This window comes from Lepidochelys kempii, chromosome 2 (genome assembly GCF_965140265.1).
Source record: "Lepidochelys kempii isolate rLepKem1 chromosome 2, rLepKem1.hap2, whole genome shotgun sequence".
NCBI lineage: Eukaryota > Metazoa > Chordata > Testudines > Cheloniidae > Lepidochelys > Lepidochelys kempii.
The window spans coordinates 70,166,685-70,185,379 of record NC_133257.1 but is presented as its reverse complement, the minus strand read 5'-3'; the positions used below and the strand labels follow the sequence as shown (position 1 = coordinate 70,185,379).

At 38.3% G+C, this 18,695-nt stretch overlaps 1 protein-coding gene across 3 annotated transcripts in view; it reads right to left on the bottom strand.

Annotated features, from left to right (window-relative positions):
- Positions 1–18,695, bottom strand: part of ATP6V1H (ATPase H+ transporting V1 subunit H) — an 87,473-nt gene that overhangs the window by 35,008 nt on the left and 33,770 nt on the right. For all 3 annotated transcript variants that reach the window (XM_073331151.1, XM_073331152.1, XM_073331153.1), the window contains 4 exons: positions 14,654–14,751; positions 9,357–9,549; positions 5,828–6,006; positions 4,420–4,545 (listed from right to left, as the gene is read on the bottom strand). In XM_073331151.1, the coding sequence (XP_073187252.1) occupies positions 4,420–4,545; positions 5,828–6,006; positions 9,357–9,549; positions 14,654–14,751 (596 nt within the window). The remainder of the gene's footprint in view (positions 1–4,419; positions 4,546–5,827; positions 6,007–9,356; positions 9,550–14,653; positions 14,752–18,695) is intronic.

The window sequence follows — 18,695 nt, the reverse complement described above, 5'->3', positions numbered from 1 at the left end:
TGAAACAGGACACAAATTAAATACAGAATGAGGAACTAAAATATTGTAGTATTAAGTATTCAGCCCAGTCTTCTTCAAGTTATAGGCAATATAGGGGGAAGAATATGCAACGAGAGCATTTGTCAATGAAAAACTGGGAAGGCTGGCAAATACTAAAGAGTGAAGCAAAGGAAACTGAATAAAACAGCTTATGCAATTTAATATTCAAGAACAAACAAGGTTTTAAAAACAACACAGTATTTAAGAGCCTAAAAAATGCAGTTATGATTTTTTATTTTACTAACAAAACTTTAAAACAAACTGCTGTAAATACGAACAATGTCTGGATAGACTATATTAAGTTTCAAATAAAGAGGAAGATGGTCCACTTTTACAATTTATTTTATGTGTTCACTGCCATTGCAGTGGGACAGGAACAGAGCACTTGTGTAGTAGGTCACAGTATTTTGAAACTTCTGCTGTAACAACCAGAAAAGACAAAGATTACTGACTGGCATGAAGATGATAACGTGGAAACTGTTTCTGAACAACTTGTAAGGTTCCCCTCCCTATTTGCTTATCTGCAAGATAACGTATTATCCTAGTATAGGCACAATCATCACTGGCTGGATGAAGGTTAGGGGTGGGAATTTAAGTCTCTTTCTTCCCCCATCCCCAGGTTCCGAAATACAAATTATAAAAGACGCTTGGATGAGCAGCTCATGCTATACTGAAGATAGTCATGTTACCGATGAGGTTTAGGAAGTGTCTTGGATTGTGTGTGAAAGCGAGTGTATGGAGTTGATATACCCTATAGCAAGAGAAGGAGCCTAGAAGCTTGCATATAATCTGCTACAATGATCAGAAAGTAGCATAAAATAAACTTGTAACAGCAAAAACAGCTTGGTATTGAACAGACTTTCCATATGTACATTCCAAATATTTTCAAATTCACTTACAAACAGCCATTTTTTTCACTTTGGTGAAACCCCATTTTTTGTTTTAACGAAATTATCCTATGCTAAAAACACAAGTATTATTCTATCATTCAAAGGTACATATAGAAAATTTCAGATTGACCCAAAATCAACTGTTTTAATCCCTAATCTTTCACCTTCAATCTATCCACCCTTCCTGCCCTCCCTTACCCCCACCCTCCAAAAAATAAAGAAGTCTGGGAAACAGACAGACTTTGCTGACAGTGAACATATACTGCAGACTTGGGCTCTGTTGAACCAAAGGGTGTGGCAAAAATTCCAGAACTAAGGATCCATACTAAGAATTCCCTGCCCTCATGTCCCAGTATATATAAATAAGGTCTGTAAACTCACATAAGTAAGACAAAATGGAGGTCAAGAATAAATCATGCCAAACCAACCAAATTTCCTTCTTTGAGAGGATTACTGATAAACTAGTGGATGGCTGGGAAGAATATATCTTGATTTTAGTAAAGCTTTTGATAGTGTCCCCACATGACATTCTCATACACAACCCAAGGAAATGCTGTGTAGATGAAATTACTGTAAGGTGGGTGCATCCCTAATTGAAAAACGATACTCAAAGAGTAGTTATCAATGGTTCGGTGTCAAACTGTGAGGGCATCTAATGGGATCCTGCAAGGGTTTGTGCTATTCAATGGTTTTCAATAATGACTTGGATGATGGAGTGGAGAGTATGTTTGTAAAAACTGTAGTGATACCAAGCTAGAAGGGATTGCAAGCACTTTGGAGGACAGAATTAGAATACAAAAGGACCCTGATAAATTGGAGAACTGGCCTGAAATTAACAAGCTAAAATTCAATAAAGATAAGTAGGAAGGAAAAATCAAGTGCACAAATACAAAATGGGGACTCAACTGGCTAAGCAGCAGTACTACAGAAAAGGATTTGGGGGTTAGAGTTGGTCATAAATTGACTATGCGCCAGTAGCATGATACAGTTGCAAAAAAGCCAAACATTCTGGGGTGTATTAACAAGAGTGACGTAAGTTCAGCAGGAGGTAACTGTTCCACTCTATTCAGTACTGGTGAGGCCCCAGCTGGAGTATTGTGTCCAGTTTTGGATAGCACACTAAGAAAGATGTGGACAAACTGGAGAGTCCAGAGGAAAGCAACAAAAATGATGAAAGGTTAAAAACTACAGGCATGTTAATATCCTGAGAAAAGACAACTGCTAATGGTCTTCAAAAATGTTAAGGGCTGTGATAAAGGGGACTGTGATCAATTGTTCTCTGTGTCCACTGGAGGTAGGACCAGAAGTACTTGGCTTAAACTGAAGCCAGGGAGATTTAGGTTAGATATTAGGAAAAACTTTCAACTATAAAGGATAGTCAAGTGCTGGAATAGCTTACAAAGGAAGGTTGTGGAATCCCAGCACTGGAGGTTTTAAAGAACATGTTAGACAAAATACCTGTCAGGGATAGTCTGTCTTAATCTTGCATCAGTACAGGGAGATTGAAGTCCCTTCCAGCCCTACATTTCCATGATCCTATGAAAACCTACATCTTTAATTGCACCCAGAAATGAACTGAAAACCAGTCCACCCTGTGAAGGATAGGGGCAGTGTACCCTGTATCAAGCACCACTAAAAGCAGGCTTCTGTACCTCATTATGTGCCACCAAAATTTCAAAGTGGTCTTCAGGAGTAGCCTACATCCAAAAGAAATAGCCACAGCTTTTTAGCCTTTAGCACACTGAGAAAAATAGCCACTGCTGCTATTGGACATCCAGAAATAACACTTTAGTATCACAGTAATGAGCGTGGCATGAAAAAAACAAATAGAGCCAGGAGGACAAATGAGAGTAATTCTGGTTTGCAATCCTGAGCAACAGAAAGGTAAGCAAAAATCTCCCATTTCCTCAGTGTCCTTCTCCCATACTTCTATCATGTCTAGGTTCGCTTGCTAGCTCCTATCCAGGCCACAATCTCAAGTAGTCACCAAGACAGCAGATCAACTGGACTGTGCAGTGGATGGAAGATGTAAAGTTGGAGGTCTTCTACACAATAAAGGCACCACAGGCCACACCACCTTGCTAGCACCCTTCCCCCCAACAGACTGACATGCAGACTGAAAAGGGTTTGTTCATTGAGATACTGGGGTCTTTCCTCCGGAAAAAGCTATGCACTGAAAAAGCTTCCAAAGAGGAACTCAAGGTTTTGCTGGCCATCATTTAAGAGAAGCACTGCTTTAAATTATTGAGCATAGCCCAAGGCACTCCCTGAGCACTACCAGAACCTCAGCGAGAGACTTTCTGCAACTCAAGCAGATGACTCCTAGTTATTATTCTGCTTCCTCAAAGATTGAGGCTCTAGTCCGATTCTGAGCAGTCTTACCCAAAGCAGAGTGAAAATTTGCCCTGGCATGAAACACTGGTATCTATCTGCAAGTGAGTCAAGACACTACAGACACCAACCTGCCTACCACTGGGAACAGTTCTGCTGATTGGGACTTTGCCTCCAGCACAGGATCAACAAAGAAACGACCACTTGCACAGCCATTGTTAGATTTCACAACTTGGCCAGGCTCACACCATGCCTTCTATTTTAGCATCATGTACTCTAGTTATCTCCCTGCTTTAAATGTTGCAATCCAGATTTATACAACATTGACAAGGAGGAACTAATTAGAAGGGGCACTTTGACACCACTCTGTCAATGGTAAAGGACACGCAATCAAAATGATTGACTAGGCAACTAACAGAGCATTCACAGCTATCTAAAAATCCAACTTTGTCAATTGGCTTCTTAAAGCCAGCCAATAAAATAGATGGAGCTAAGGGCCTATCAAGAAAGGTGGGCTCCAACCTCAAAATAGTGCAAGTCCTTGTCACATACAGACAAGGACCAATAGCTGCACTATTCAATCCCACCTCAAAAACTAGATCAAGAGCGTAGAGTGTAACACATTGAGCCAGAATAATTGAGCCAGCCACACAGAATAATCCCACATCTGTAATGATATCCTCAGCCTCATCACCAAAAAAAGGTATTTGGAAGACTGATGGAATGCCTGACAAAATTTTAACTATGGTATGGTGCAGTCAGACTTTTGGACTGTATTAGCTGGTATTTCTTTAAGTGTATTTAACTGAAATAGTTTAAAAGCCATCATGTGTGATACTGCAAGTGAGTTAGGATGAATTTTGAATATTTTCTCTATTACATAATCAACCAAAGTACCTGGTTCAGTTAATAAAAAACAAGCAATTCAACTTCTGAGCAGATGATTCCCACTGTCAAAAAGCCATACACTTTAAACAGTAATATGTTCTGACCTTCTCTTCTCCCTAGGTAATGTTTCTACAAAATTAAATTACAGCACTTATTGCTCATGTTGAAATAAATACCATAGTACACATGGTTTAAATTTGAACACTGAAAATATACTTTAAAGAACAGTGTGAAGAGAGAATCAGAAGTTTATGAAAACTAAAGAACTTACTTCAATAGCTCGTAATTCTTTTCATTTAATCTCACAGCATTCTCTCGCCAAAATTTCTCAGATTTGTGTACAGGACTCCATTCCAATCTTCCTGACTTGAGCTCAGAACTGTACTCATCAAATGAACTAGAGTGCAAAAAACATACGGTGAAACACTAGTTTCCCATGAACGGGCCTTTAACAGTACATCAGAAGCTCTACTCCTTGAGAGACCCTAGGATTTGTTATGACAAACTTGAACGTCACAGTTCTTTACAAATCTGTATCAAAATTCTGATTTGGATAAGTTGCTTAAAAACATTGGTGGAACATCCTTAGGCAACATGAAAGTAAGCACAGGTTGAGGGGAGGGGAAGAATCTCTTTTGAAGTCCTCTCACTTGGACCACTTCAGAAACTTAAGATTTAGGCCTAATCTACACCAGAAAATTAAGCAGGCACAACTACATTGCTCTGGGGTGTGAAAAAAATCCATACCCAAGTGGCATAGTTAAGCCAACCAAGTCCTTGTGTAGGCAGCACTAGTCGACAGAAGAATTCTTCCACTAACCTAGCTACTGCCTCTCAGGGAGATTGATTACCGATGCCGATGGAAGAACCCCTCCCATCAGCGTAGGCAGTGTTTACACTGAAGCGCCCCCACAGCAGTGGAGCTGCGCCACTGTAACGTTTTAAGTGTTCACAAGCGCTTAGTTGCAGGGTTCAGAAAGAAAAAGGAGAACTAGTGGCACCTTAGCGACTAACCAAGTTAGAAAAGGCATTCTCCCCAGACCTATACTTACTTTTACACAGAACGTGATCTTAAATTTACTGATCTGAAATATAAAGTGTTTTACAAACTATCTGACAATCCCATTTTATTAATAAGTGAACTGTGCTCCTAAATGTGGGATTCCAGATCCCAAGAAGAAAATCGGTTAACAGTACACATTTAGAGAGAGAGCTAAACTGCTTTGTGCACTTGTTAGCAGTTACTAAAGTCTAAAAAGGAATTCCTCTGACCAGGGGCCCAACTTAGAGATACAAGCTGTAGTCTGAATTATACATCCAGCGCAAGTTGGGATAAATGACTCACTAGTGTACTCATGTTCATTTGGCATTCTATGGGTCTACATGAAGTTTCATATTTTGTAAGTATCGAATTCGGCTCCAGTGCAGCAGATGCAACTCTTGTTGAAAACCCTGCCCTTAAAGTGTCAGTTAAGAAGCATGTGTGCATAAGCATAGTAGATTTTTCTAGTCAGATATATGACAGACATCCAGTTAGAAACTGGATCTTTCATATACTGTTGGGAAGATATGATATACCAGAACACCACCAGCATATCTACTATTTTCTGTTTTAAAATCAAAAAGTTTGCCAGTATTTCAAGTGACACAGGTTTAAAAACTCATACTATAAAATATACCTAAGATCCTGGACACTCTCGCCAAGTTTTTCCAGTAGAAACTTAATATCCTCACTTATGTCTTCATCATCATATTTCTGCTGATCCAAGTTCTCTAATTGCTTCAGAATTTTGCATTGGATCATAGCGAGAGCATACTCTTGGCGAGTTTCTCTTTCAGTAGATTTTTCTAAAAGATTCTGGAAGAAAAAAAAGGTAAAAGTTGAATGTAAATCTTTTACAGTTTAAAAATACTAGTATTTATTACAGATTTATCTTTCTGCAAATATCCTCTAAGATTAATTTGAATTATGCAAGTTTCATCAATAGTGTTAATCATTTATTAAAAGGCTTGCTTGAGAGGGCAATATTATGAGCTGACAAGGATTCCAACATATTTTGGCCCTAATTTTCACTTAGGTTAGTACAATTACATGCTCAAGACTGCCTGTCCAACAACATGAAAGTGACCAGTTTATATTAGTTCCTATATAACTTCCTATATCAAGAGTAATATAACACTTTAGAAAACTAAAGACAGGCCTTGCAATGCACAGTTCACATCTGAATCTAGAGGCCAACTTCCTCAAAGTCTGGGCACATTCAGATCAGGGATTTTAGTTCAAGCCCATCTCTATTAGTAAGAAGAGTGCTGGCATAAGCACATAGTGCAGCAGCCAGTGATTTCATTGACTCCCACTATCAGTTCATTACCTTTCATTCAATTTAATCAGGTTCAAATTATACTATTCAATCAAAGCCTGTCACTTTTTACTCTGATAATGCACGTTATCGACATAAAAAAGCCTCAGTGAACAACAGCCATGTTCATATGAATAAGTCATAATATCTTTCAAGAGCAAGTAATTACCTGGAGAGAGAGAAGTAACTGGACCACTAATTTAATGTATGCACTGTTGTACGTGTGCAGATCCCAGGACATTAGAGAGACAAGGTGGATGAGGTAATATCTTTTATTGGACCTGAAAAGCTCTGTGTAAACTCAAAAACTTCTCTCTCACCAACAGACATCGGTCCAGTAATTCAGTGACTTTTCTACTGTAATGTTTCTCAATACTTTGCTTAAAGATAAGCATGTGAGGTTTATATTTGGGGTTCCTTCAAAATTCCTAAACAAGTAGGAAGGTAAAACATGGTCAATGAGTAATATTCCCTTTAAATATGACAATGGAACGTTTTTTAATTACTCTCAGGTTCTATTGCTGTCTTCTACAGCCAAGCACAACCGAACTGGCTGAAATGGGGGACAAGGTACTTCCACACCCTCCAATTTCATAACCGATCATCCTTTACATCCCAACAGCCAAAGGAGTGTCTAGGCACAGGTGGTCAATGCAATTCAATATAAATTTAATTTATTTCCAATACTTTCTTCCCCAACTTCTACAAATCCCAGGCTTTAGGTTATGTGTGATACTTTATAGCTCTCCAATTTGCAAAAGCTCAATTTTGCAATCAGAAATACCAGAACTGCTGAAGACACACAACGAATTATGGACAAGAGGTTGTATTTAATTTATGCAGCCCTATAATTGTCAGCAGCGTCCAGGTTTGCAAGAAGACACTATCTGCTGAAAAAAGACAGTGTTACTTTGATATATGAAGACTGGGTGACTGTACATTTCAATTATTAAAAGAGAAGATTAGATTTAAACATGTTTAAAAGTAGTAAATTTTTTAACTTTCTGCCTGAGCCAGAGAAAGGATTATAGCTGCTAAAGAAGAGTTTATTTCTGCGGGTCACTAGCATGGATTAGTCTAAAAGTCAGAAACAGGAGCTCCTTTTCTGGTATATTAACCATTCAAGGATAAAGAGACTCGGTGGGTCAATAGATGGTACTGCCTCTGGAGTACCCCCTCCCCGACCAGTACATTATTCTAAGAAAGGTGGGAGTAAATCCCACTAAAAAGGTGGGGAAAACATTTTAGAATGTTCTTTCCAGGACATTCGAATGTAACTCTCCATCCGCTCTAGGCTAGATAGCAGTAAAAATCTAGCAAGTTACCACAACAAAACGCAGGTTGCTATGGAACTGGTGAAGCAGAAGTTTTCATGCACATAGTGGGCAACTCACGTTACCACTATGTATCTTAATGTACTTTTTTTACTTTATATCCTAGAGCTCTTTAAGGAAGATTCACAAAAACTCCAAACATGCAGTTCCTGGAGGCAAAGGTATGTTACTAGACAGCTAGCATAGACGGAACATTCTTCTCCCATCCAGACCTAGAGACAGAGGTGGAGAGAATCCAGTGTGAACCCTCTCTGCAAAAACAACAAAAATGGAGGTTTCAGGAAATACCTAGCTGCCACAGAGAAGACTATGACCAGGAAGCAGATTCCCATATTTTGAGTTTCTCTGCCCAGTGGCCCTAGCACATTTGGGGTTCAAGGTCCAACAAGCTTCAATTTGGGTGTGCAACCTAGAGATGATACATTCACACACCATTGTGGTAGGGAGAAAATAATTTGGTAGGTGGACGGGTTTGCTGGGATGGTTATGAAGACCAGAAAGTTGCCTTTTAACAAGTACAAAAGTGCAATAAATATCACTGCTGAAATGCATAGCTTGCCATTTAAGTTCCATACTCCACAAGTTTTAAATTCTTATAAAAAAGATTAGGAAGGCTGAAACTCATAATGAAAATTACATCCTTGTCAGGTTTCAAGTTTCCAAATACAGTAATTACACTGGAGCCCAGCCAAAACACGTACAACTGTAGTTCTTTCCATAAAAAGGAAGTTTCCCATGTCCCCACCATCCTCCCTCAACTAGCCATTTTAATTCCCTATACTAGATACATGACCACATGCACATAAAACGTCCAATGCGTGGGCGCAAGAAGGGATGACACATACAAACCCGAGTCTGTGTGTGCGCGCGCGCACAAAGATTCAGGAGGCCACAATGCTTTGGTATTCTAGAACATCTTGATAGGATCTGTCATTTTCAGATTTTACTGATATAATATTGCAGCAGAAGTCAACTAGTCAGTGCTCTTATGTGGACATCTCATCCCAACATACATTACACTATCTATGCTTACACTAGTCATGCAAAGTTTCTCCTCAGAAAGCTTTGTTTTGGACACATACATAAAATCATTTTCTGTCAATCACAACAAAAGGATGGTGAGTAGGTTTTCTGCCTGAGCTGGTACATTTTTATGAAATATCTGCAAGGCCAGTTTACCCATTTACTAAGTGTTAAAGGGTGTAATTCTTGTGTTTTATAACCAATTGCTGCAGCAGCTTTTTTTTTAAATAAATTCTGTAAAAAGGATTATTTAACAGAATATAGAGGAACAATGAACATTCATATTGGGATCTGCCAGTTCAAAAAGGCGCAGAAAGCTGCATGTCTTTTTCCTACAAAAAATCCACATATTAACTCTGGCTCTGGAAGGAAAGCCAGAGTTAATGTGGACTACACATCCAATCCAGCATGCCTGGAAATAATCTATGGAAGCACTTCGGTGAGAGACAAAACCACGTAAACCCACTACAATTACAGTCAACTTTACTTACCCGAAACGCTGCAAGGATTATTCTAGTTACTTTCTCTTTGACAGATTCTTGGAGAATGTCAGACAGAACTGGAACAATATTATATCGACGCAGATATTCACACATTTGAGGACTGAATGCCAACAGCCATACGGAGAAAATCATCTGATACTGGAGCTGGAAGCCACATTTGTTACTCAGGACTCCCATGATACTGAAAGATATAATTTACATAGGTAGTAGTGCAAATGTTTCATAATGGGCAAGTGCCCTGTGTATATCACCCTGAACATGTAAGATTTTCTTTAAATTAATGTTTGCAAGAGAGCTCATTGGCAAAAGCTATGAGTTTTACGTACACAACTAAGGACTGGATGAAACCAGTACTTCATGATGCCCAGCACTTGCACTTATGTGTTCAGCCTAATCTCTTTATTCAGATAAGTTTTCATTTTTAACAGGTTACATTTCCAAGGCTTAGGGTTGCAAAGAACGCTTTCAAATATGCAGTACTGTCTGTTTTCAGATTAACGGCCAATATGTGACGAGAGTAATCTAGTGAATGTTAATGTAATTAACATACTATGAAATGTTAAGGGAGATTAGAGAAGCTATCAAAATAAAGAACTCAATAATAGTGGGGGATTTCAATTATCCCCATATTAACTGGGTACATGTCACCTCAGTACAAAATGCAGAGACAAAATTTCTCGATACCTTAAATGACTACTTCTTGGAGCAGCTGGTACAAGAACCCACAACAGGAGAGGCAATTCTTGATCTAGTCCTAAGTGGAGCGCAGGATCTGGTCCAAAAGATAACTATAACAGGACCTGTCAAGGTTCCTTCCCCACTCTGAGCTCTAGGGTACAGATGTGGGGACGTGCATGAAAGACCCCCTAAGCTTATTCTTACTAGCTTCAGTTAAAAACTTCCCCAAGGTACAAACTTTTACCTTTTGTCCTTGAACCTTTAAGCTGCCACCACCAAAGTGTCTAACAAAAATAACAGGGGAAGGACCCACTTGGAAACGTCTCCTCCCCAAAATATCCCCCCAAGCACTTCCTGGGGAAGGCTTGAAAAAATCCTCACCAATTTGCACAGGTGAACACACACCCAAACCCTTGGATCTTAAGAACAATGAAAAAGCAATCAGGTTCTTAAAAGAGAATTTTAATTAAAGAAAAAGTAAAAGAAAAACCTCTGTAAAATCAGGAAGGGAAATACCTTACAGGGTAATCAGATTCAAAACACAGAGAATCCCTCTAGGCAAAACCTTAAGTTACAAAAAGATAAAAAAACAGGAATATACATTCCATTCAGCCCCACTTATTTTCTCAGCCATTTAAACAAAACAGAATCTAGCACATATCTAACTAGATTGCTTATTAACTCTTTACAGGAGTTCTGACCTGCATTCCTGCTCTGGTCCCGGCAAAAGCATCACATGGCCAGAGAGAGCCCTCTGTTTCCCCCACCTCCAGCTTTGAAAGTATCTTGTCTCCTCATTGGTCATTTTGGTCAGGTGCCAGAGAGGTTCTCTCAGCTTCTTAACCCTTTACAGGTGAAAGGGTTTTTCCTCTGGCCAGGAGGGATGTAAAGGTGTTTATCCTTCCCTTTATATTTATGACAGGACCACGTGGAAATAGTGACCATAATATAATAACGTTTAACATTCCTGTGGTGGGAAGAACACTTAAGCAGGCCAACACTGTGGCATTTAATTTCAGAAAGTGGAACTATGCAAAAATGAGGAGGTTAGTTAAACAGAAATTAAGAAATACAGTGACTAGAGTGAAATCCCTGCAAGCTGCATGGACACTTTTCAAAGACACCATAAGAGAGGCCCAACTTAAATGTATACCCCAAATTTAAAAACACAGTAAAAGAACTAAAAAAGAGCCACCAGGGCTTAATCACCATGTAAAAGAAGCAGAGAGAGATAAAAAGGCATCTTTTAAAAAATGGAAGTCAACTCCTAGTGAAGTAAATAGAAAGGATCATTAACACTGCCAAATTAAGTGTAAAAATGTAATAAGAAAAGCCAAAAAGGAGTTTGAAGAACAGCTAGCGAAAAACTCAAAAGGTAACAACAAATTTTTTTTTAAGTGCATCAGAAGCAGGAAGACTGCTAAACAACCAGTGGGGTCCCTGGACGATCAAGATACAAAAGGAGCGCTTAAAGATGACAAAGTCATTGTGGAGAAACTAAATGAATTCTTTGCTTCAGTCTTCACGGCTGAGGATGTTAGGGAGATTCCCAAACCTGAGCCATCTTTTGTAGGTGACAAATCTGAGGAATTGTCACAGATTGAAGTGTCACTAGAGGAGGTTTTGGAATTAATTGAGAAACTTCACAGTAACAAGTCACCGCGACCAGATGGCATTCACCGAAGAGTTCTGAAAGAACTCAAATGTGAAATTGCTGAACTACTAACTGTGATTTGTAACCTTCCCTTTAAATCAGCTTCTGTACCCAATGACTGGAAGATAGCTAATGTAACGCCAATGTTTAAAAAGGGCTCTAGAGGTGATGCCAGCAATTACAGACAGGTAAGTCTAATGTCAGTACTGGGCAAATCAGTTGAAACAATAATAAAGAATAAAGTTGTCAGACACATAGAACAACATAAATTGTTGCGCAAAAGTCAACATGGTTTCCGTAAAGGGAAATCATGTCTTACTAATCTATTGGAGTTCTCTGAAGGAGTCAACAAACATGTGAACAAGTAGGATCCAGTGGGCATAGTGTACTTAGATTTCCATAAAGCCTTTGACAAGGTCCCTCACCAAAGGCTCTTACATAAATTAAGTTGTCATGGGATAAGAGGGAAGATCCTTTCATGGATTGAGAACTAGTTAAAAGACAGGGAAACAAAGGGTAGAAATAAATGGTAAATTTTCAAAATGGAGAGGGGTAACTAGGGATGTTCCCCAAGGATCAGTCCTAGGACCGATCCTGTTCAACTTATTCATAAATGATCTGGAGAAAGGGGTAAACAGTGAGGTGGCAAAGTTTACAGACAATACTAAACTGCTCATGATAGTTAAGACCAAAGCAGACTTAAGAACTTCAAAAAGATCTCACAAAACTAAGTGATTGGGCAACAAAATGGCAAATGAAATTTAATGTGGATAAATGTAAAGTAATGCACATTGGAAAAAATAACCCCAACCATACATACAATATGATGGAGGCTAATTTAGCTACAACTAATCAGGAAAGATCTTGGAGTCATCGTGGATAGTCCTCTGAAGAGGTCCACGCAGTGTGCAGCGGCAGTCCAAAAAGCAAACAGGACGTTAGGAATCATTAAAAAAGGGATAGAGAATAAGAAGGAGAATATCTTATTGCCCTTCTGTAAATCCATGGTACACCCACATTTTGAATACTACATACAGATGTGGCCTCCTCATCTCAAAAAAGATATACTGGCATTAGAAAAGGTTCAGAAAAGGGCAACTAAATGATTAGGGGTTTGGCACAGGTCCCAGATGAGGAGAGATTAAAGAGGCTAGGACTTTTCAGCTTGGAAATGAGGAGACTAAGGGGGGATATGATAAAGGTATATAAAATCATGAGTGGTGTGGAGAAAGTGAATAAGGAAAAGTTATTTAGTTGTTCCCATAGTATAAGAACTAGGGGCCACCTAATGAAATTAATGGGTAGCAGGTTTAAAACAAATAAAAGGAAGTTCTTCTTCACTCAGCGCACAGTCAACCTGTGGAACTCCTTGCCTGAGGAGGTTGTGAAGGCTAGGACTATAACAGGGTTTAAAAGAGAACTAGATAAATTCATGGAGGTTAAGTCCATTAATGGCTATTAGCCAGGATGGGTAAGGAATGGTGTCCCTAGCCTCTATTTGTCAGAGGGTGGAGACAGATGGCGGGATGACTTGATCATTACCTGTTAGGTTCACTCCCTCTGGGGCACCTGACATTGGCCACTGTCGGCAGACAGGATACTGGGCTAGATGGACCTTTGGTCTGACCCAGTATGGCCACTCCTATGTGCTTCATTGTCATTTTAGGAAACACTTGCAGCTACTCTGGAATTGCAGTATGGAGTTGGAGAGTGGGCAGAGAGCAGAGTAAGACCATTTTCTTCCGATGCCCCTAGTCTCATCTTGGAATGTAACAATTTAAATACGATGTATGCAAAATGCAAACTAATGTACACACCATTTACGATGAGCCTTCTAAAAGCAGCCCGTAATCAGAGTCATGCCAGGTCATGAAAGTCACAAATACATATCACCAAGCATTAGATGGGACTATGACAAGAGTAATATATCTGCTAAACAGAGCTTTCATTTGCGTGTAAAAAAAACAAGTAGAGCTGCTCAAAAGCGTTTAGATAATACAGTTTTTGATGGAAAACTGTAATTTGATAAAGACAAGATGTTGTGTGAATATTTTAATTTAATAATTTTTCGTAAAATTTTGACAAGTGCTTCATTTCAACGAAGTCAAAGCACTTTGTTTCAACTTTATTATTTTGGCTTTTAAATTTTATTATAGTTTATTACTGTATATTATTTGAAAGACACATGTCCTTTTAATAAGGTCATTGTGCATCATGTTGATATTTCCAAAACAATTTTTTTCAGAATTTTCATTTCACTGGAAATTGATTTTTTGAACCACTTCAAAACAAAAGGAAATTTTGAAGTGTCAGAATTTCCCACAGAATGAAAATATTGAGTTTCAATCAGCTCTAATAACAAGTCACTTACAATACAGAGACTTACATAGTGATCTTTTCCAAGTAAGGCCAGTGATAAGTTTCTGAACTCACGCACAACTATTTATTCCTCTTTGAAAGAAATTTACAGAGTTTGGGTAGAAAGTGATCTACCAAAAACACTACATAATAAAATGGAGCTATAATTCCAGAAAGTATCACTCTTCAACAAAACTTACATTAAAGATTACTGCAAGTTTCTACTGGACCTTCAATTTTTATTTAATCTGTTTTCAATAACCTGCAGTATATCAGTCTCATATATAACAAACCCCCTGCATGGTGCTCTAACCTTTAAGACAAATAGCTCTGATCACCTTTAAGTTATTAACAGAACAATACTTTATGAAGCCCTGAATAGTTATATGACTATTTTTCAGCTCATTTGTTTGCATGCATACGTTACTATATGAGCACAAATAAGAATTTCAGGCTCAAATACTATGGCTACAAGTAAGGAAGGTTTGAAAATTAAGCCTGAAGAGTTGAATTTTAAGGAAGGTCATTTGGGGAATAGCCTATTGTGCATGTTTGAAATGTAACTATTCCTGTATAGAGTAAGTAATATACTCACCAGTTTACCCCATCTGCTTCTACCCATGCAAAACGATATTCATTGACCCTGAGCATCAACTGCAGGCATCCAGCCACACACTGTACATATTGGGAACTCTAAAGTGGAAACAAGAACACCACCCTTATTTTAAGATGATTAAGGCACTAAATAGTGTTGAAATTTTGTACAAAATTTCAGTAGGCCAGAAATTGAATCACAATATTTTTCCTGTTCTGGACACTAGCTTCCATAATATCTGTAAAGGTTCTGGTTTTGTCTCCATACACCAGTGTTTCCTGAACTGTTCAACACAATTTCTGTAAGGGGTTACAGAAAAAAAAAATTAACACAAATGTGAATTTTTGGAAGAAATCTTCAATACATTGAAAGTTTTTTTTCTAAAACATGGATATAATATATGTCCTGCAATGGTGTGTCCATAATTCAGTCTAAACTAGTGCAGGAGAAGAATGTGTGCAACTGGATGCTAGTAGAAGCTCTAGCAAAAATATTAAACCTGTACTCGTGATTGGATTTGCTTTATGAAAGCGTTCAAGCACCATTGAAAAACAGAGGCAAGTACTCATACACACAGGAACGTGCTTCACTGTTTCATACACCTCCAAATTTTTCTGCTAAGAAAATGCTTGGAAACCTGTGCAAGTCCTTTGAAAGGTTATTGAATTTCTGACTTCATGAATTGCAGCTTGAGATGATTACCTTCACCACCAGCTTCTTTCACAATGAAGTGGGGTGGCTCTCAGGAGGTGAAGTGCTAATCAGCCTCTTCGTATTAAGAAATGAAGATTTTTGTGAACAATCATTAATATCTCTTGGGTAGTACATTAATACTACTTTGCTGGTATTGACACTTGATTCCATGGTAGAAAATGAATATTCCGTCAATGCAAACAAGGTAGAAACATTCATTGGAAAGCTTGAAAATTTGTCTTCCAACGTGTAGAGAGGAAGAATGGAGTTCCCTTTTTTCCCCCCAATATGAAGGGAACTGCAGTGTCAGTCAGGAATAATTCAGTGTTTGAGCAACTTCAGATTCAGCTGCAGAACTATTATTAAAAGCTTGCATTAAAGAAAGATGTGGATCACTAACCACCTTCCACCCAGACCACTGAGTCTGCAGCACCAGCAGGCCATTGAGACACAAAAGTCTGGAAGTTGCTCTCTAGCGAGGATCTGAGAAAACAGTCTGTAAAGGAATACCACCTTGCTCTTATTGAAACTTTGAATGTTCTCATCTTCTTACCTTTGTGATTTTCAAGTGTTATTAGAAGTTCCTTCATATGATGGAGATATAGAACATAAATCCCTATACTTCAGAAAATCTAAGCAGTAATCAAACAATGATGGTGGAATACAGAATATTGCCACAGCTTTGGCAGCTAACAGGATTTCTTACAAAAGGCAGATTTCCTGGAAAATCAAGAACTCTAATTGTAATCTTAGCTCTGTCACAGAACTGCGCTAAGTCATTGGATATAAATTTATAAACCCCAGGGCAGAGATTAGAGTGAGAAAAGAACACAAGGCACCGCTTCCCACAGCTCCCATTGGCCAGGAATGGCGAACCGCGACCAGTGGGAGCTGTGGGGCTCCATGCCTGCAGATGCTCCAGATAAACAAACTGGCCCGGCCCGCCAGCAGTCTCCCCCAACGGGCCAGGTGCCAAAGGTTGCTGACCCCTCCTCTAAAACATCATGGTGGATCAGCAACATTGTAGAAGGTCAAGAATTTCAAACACTTAAAGGAGGAAAGAAATGTTAAGACAAGTCCTGGATGAAATGAAAAGGTAAGAGACAATAAGAGATGGTTATGCTGTTCCACAAGAACTGCAAATGAATTCGTTCCCCCTCCACCTTTATATAATCAGAAACTGAAGACCACACAGTGATAATTAACAAGGACATTTATTTCAATAGATAGTTATTTGCTTTCATAAATCTTGAAAGTAAAAGGTAACATGGATGGAAGAATCTGCTGTACACAACAAAACTACTATCTCTTGAAACAAATTAACTGTATAAATCTCAAAAATTTTAGTCATTTACCTAAAACATAGGAAGTATCTCTCTATTACTGAAACTAGGAATTGCCAGATCTTTAAAGACACAATCATAAAAGTTATCTCTCAATACTGCTTTCAATTAAAATAAAAACCCCTCATTTTTTATTAGGATGAGCCATAATTTCCTCCTGTCTGTGTAAAAGGCTGTCACTGCACCCTTAACTCATCCTCAGTTTACATACCGAAGGATATGTGGAAGTAAGACTACTCACTGTTCTAAGGCCCTATGACAAAGGGCCATCTGCATAATGGAGACTTGAAACAGCAATATTGCAAAGGAGTGTCTGAGAATGTTTCAATCTCCACTTTTAGACCTTGTCTTAACTAGAAAAAGAAAAGGGGGGTGGGGGGGAAGAATTAAAAAAAAAAAAAGGTATTTAACCCCCTTTAATCTAACCTGCGTTAAAATCTTAATGAAGACAAGGTAAATTGCAGTTTTAACCCACAATAGCAGGTAACTGTGACCAGTTAACATGCATTAAAAACAAGATACTTTGTCTTCACTAACCCAAATTAACAATCTAGTGAATACAAGTTAAAAATACATCTTTTTCCTTAGTGAAGATACTGTTTTACATTTAAAGGAGATGCAGCAACTCCAAGTGTATGCTTATTAATCTCCTAAAAAGCCATCAATGTCTTTAATGTTAACATATTCTTTGGACCCTAAAAATCAAGTGTCAAACTGTTTATCCTGCCACAGCTTTTGCCAGAGTAGTGGAGTGAAATTTCTTCACTACGCCACAAGCATAGAGAAAACTGAAGTTATGAGATTCACTTTCACCTGCTACATTGCCCAGTTGCATTCTGAACTGCACTGCCTACATCACACTGAGGAACTGAGTAAAACGTTCCCTTTTAAACCAACTTCATGCTGTTGCTTCCCAGTGTCCAAGGCCGGGGAGACAAGGCGTGGAATTCAGCCCTCCTCCTCAGAACTCAGTTTACTCAAGTAAGAAGGCTTGATAATGCTTAAGAAAGCACTAAACTTTCAAGGGACGTTTTTGTAGCTGCATATTGTAGAGGTTTATCTGGGACGATTTTATATGTACTATTTTCTGCCGTATTCATAATAGGAGACATTAAGGAGACAAAAGCAACTTACCCTCTGAACTTCCTTTACTGCCAGTCAGAGTTTGACACTGAACAGTTAGTATTCAGTTTTTAGTATTTAATTGCCCCTTTCTTTCCCCTTCTCATAACTGGAATGATGTTACCACTGCCAGCTCAATGCAGACGTAATTGTAATATCCTGACTCCATTTGAATTGATAAGCAGAAGCACTAGTGTCCCACACATTTCATTATCAAACAACATTATGCAGCACGTTTTAGATAAATACTTTTGTTTCTTGGTGCCATCGAGTGGCAAAAATGTGTAGTACAGCTTGAAATCAAACTGCGTTCTATAATAATTGCCATCACAAAGACTCTTCAATCAGAACACCTGAACTGTTCATCTGTATGAAATTAAACAGTTATTAACCTATCTGCTGCCCAAGTATGTTGCATTTTGTTAAAAAAAGCAATATAGATTTTAAAGTATTTAATATATTCTTAAGTTCACACAAGTGAATTTGTTTTTTGCAGAGCTATATTTTTGTAATTCAAGAATTTTGATTCAACAGGTACAACATTTTGAACACAGAACAACAAAAAAGCTAAACTGTTTCACTGCATTCTGTAAGGTATAGAAAACAGGACATGTTTCAACCCAATGCAATTTCGAAGAGTGGCTAATAAGCCCTTGAAAAAGTCACATTAAAAAGTCAAAGTTCAGAATTGAAATATTGACTGTTTTTAATCAGCTCACAAAAAAAAAAAAAAAGACATTAAAAGCAAAACTGGATTATTTTGCATTCAGATGTCCCCATTTGTTTTACCTACACTTATGCTTCACTCACTAAGATTTCTGTTTTCAGATCAGAAGATCTAATAATCCACTTTCCTCATCAACTAGAGAAATAAATTATGTTTA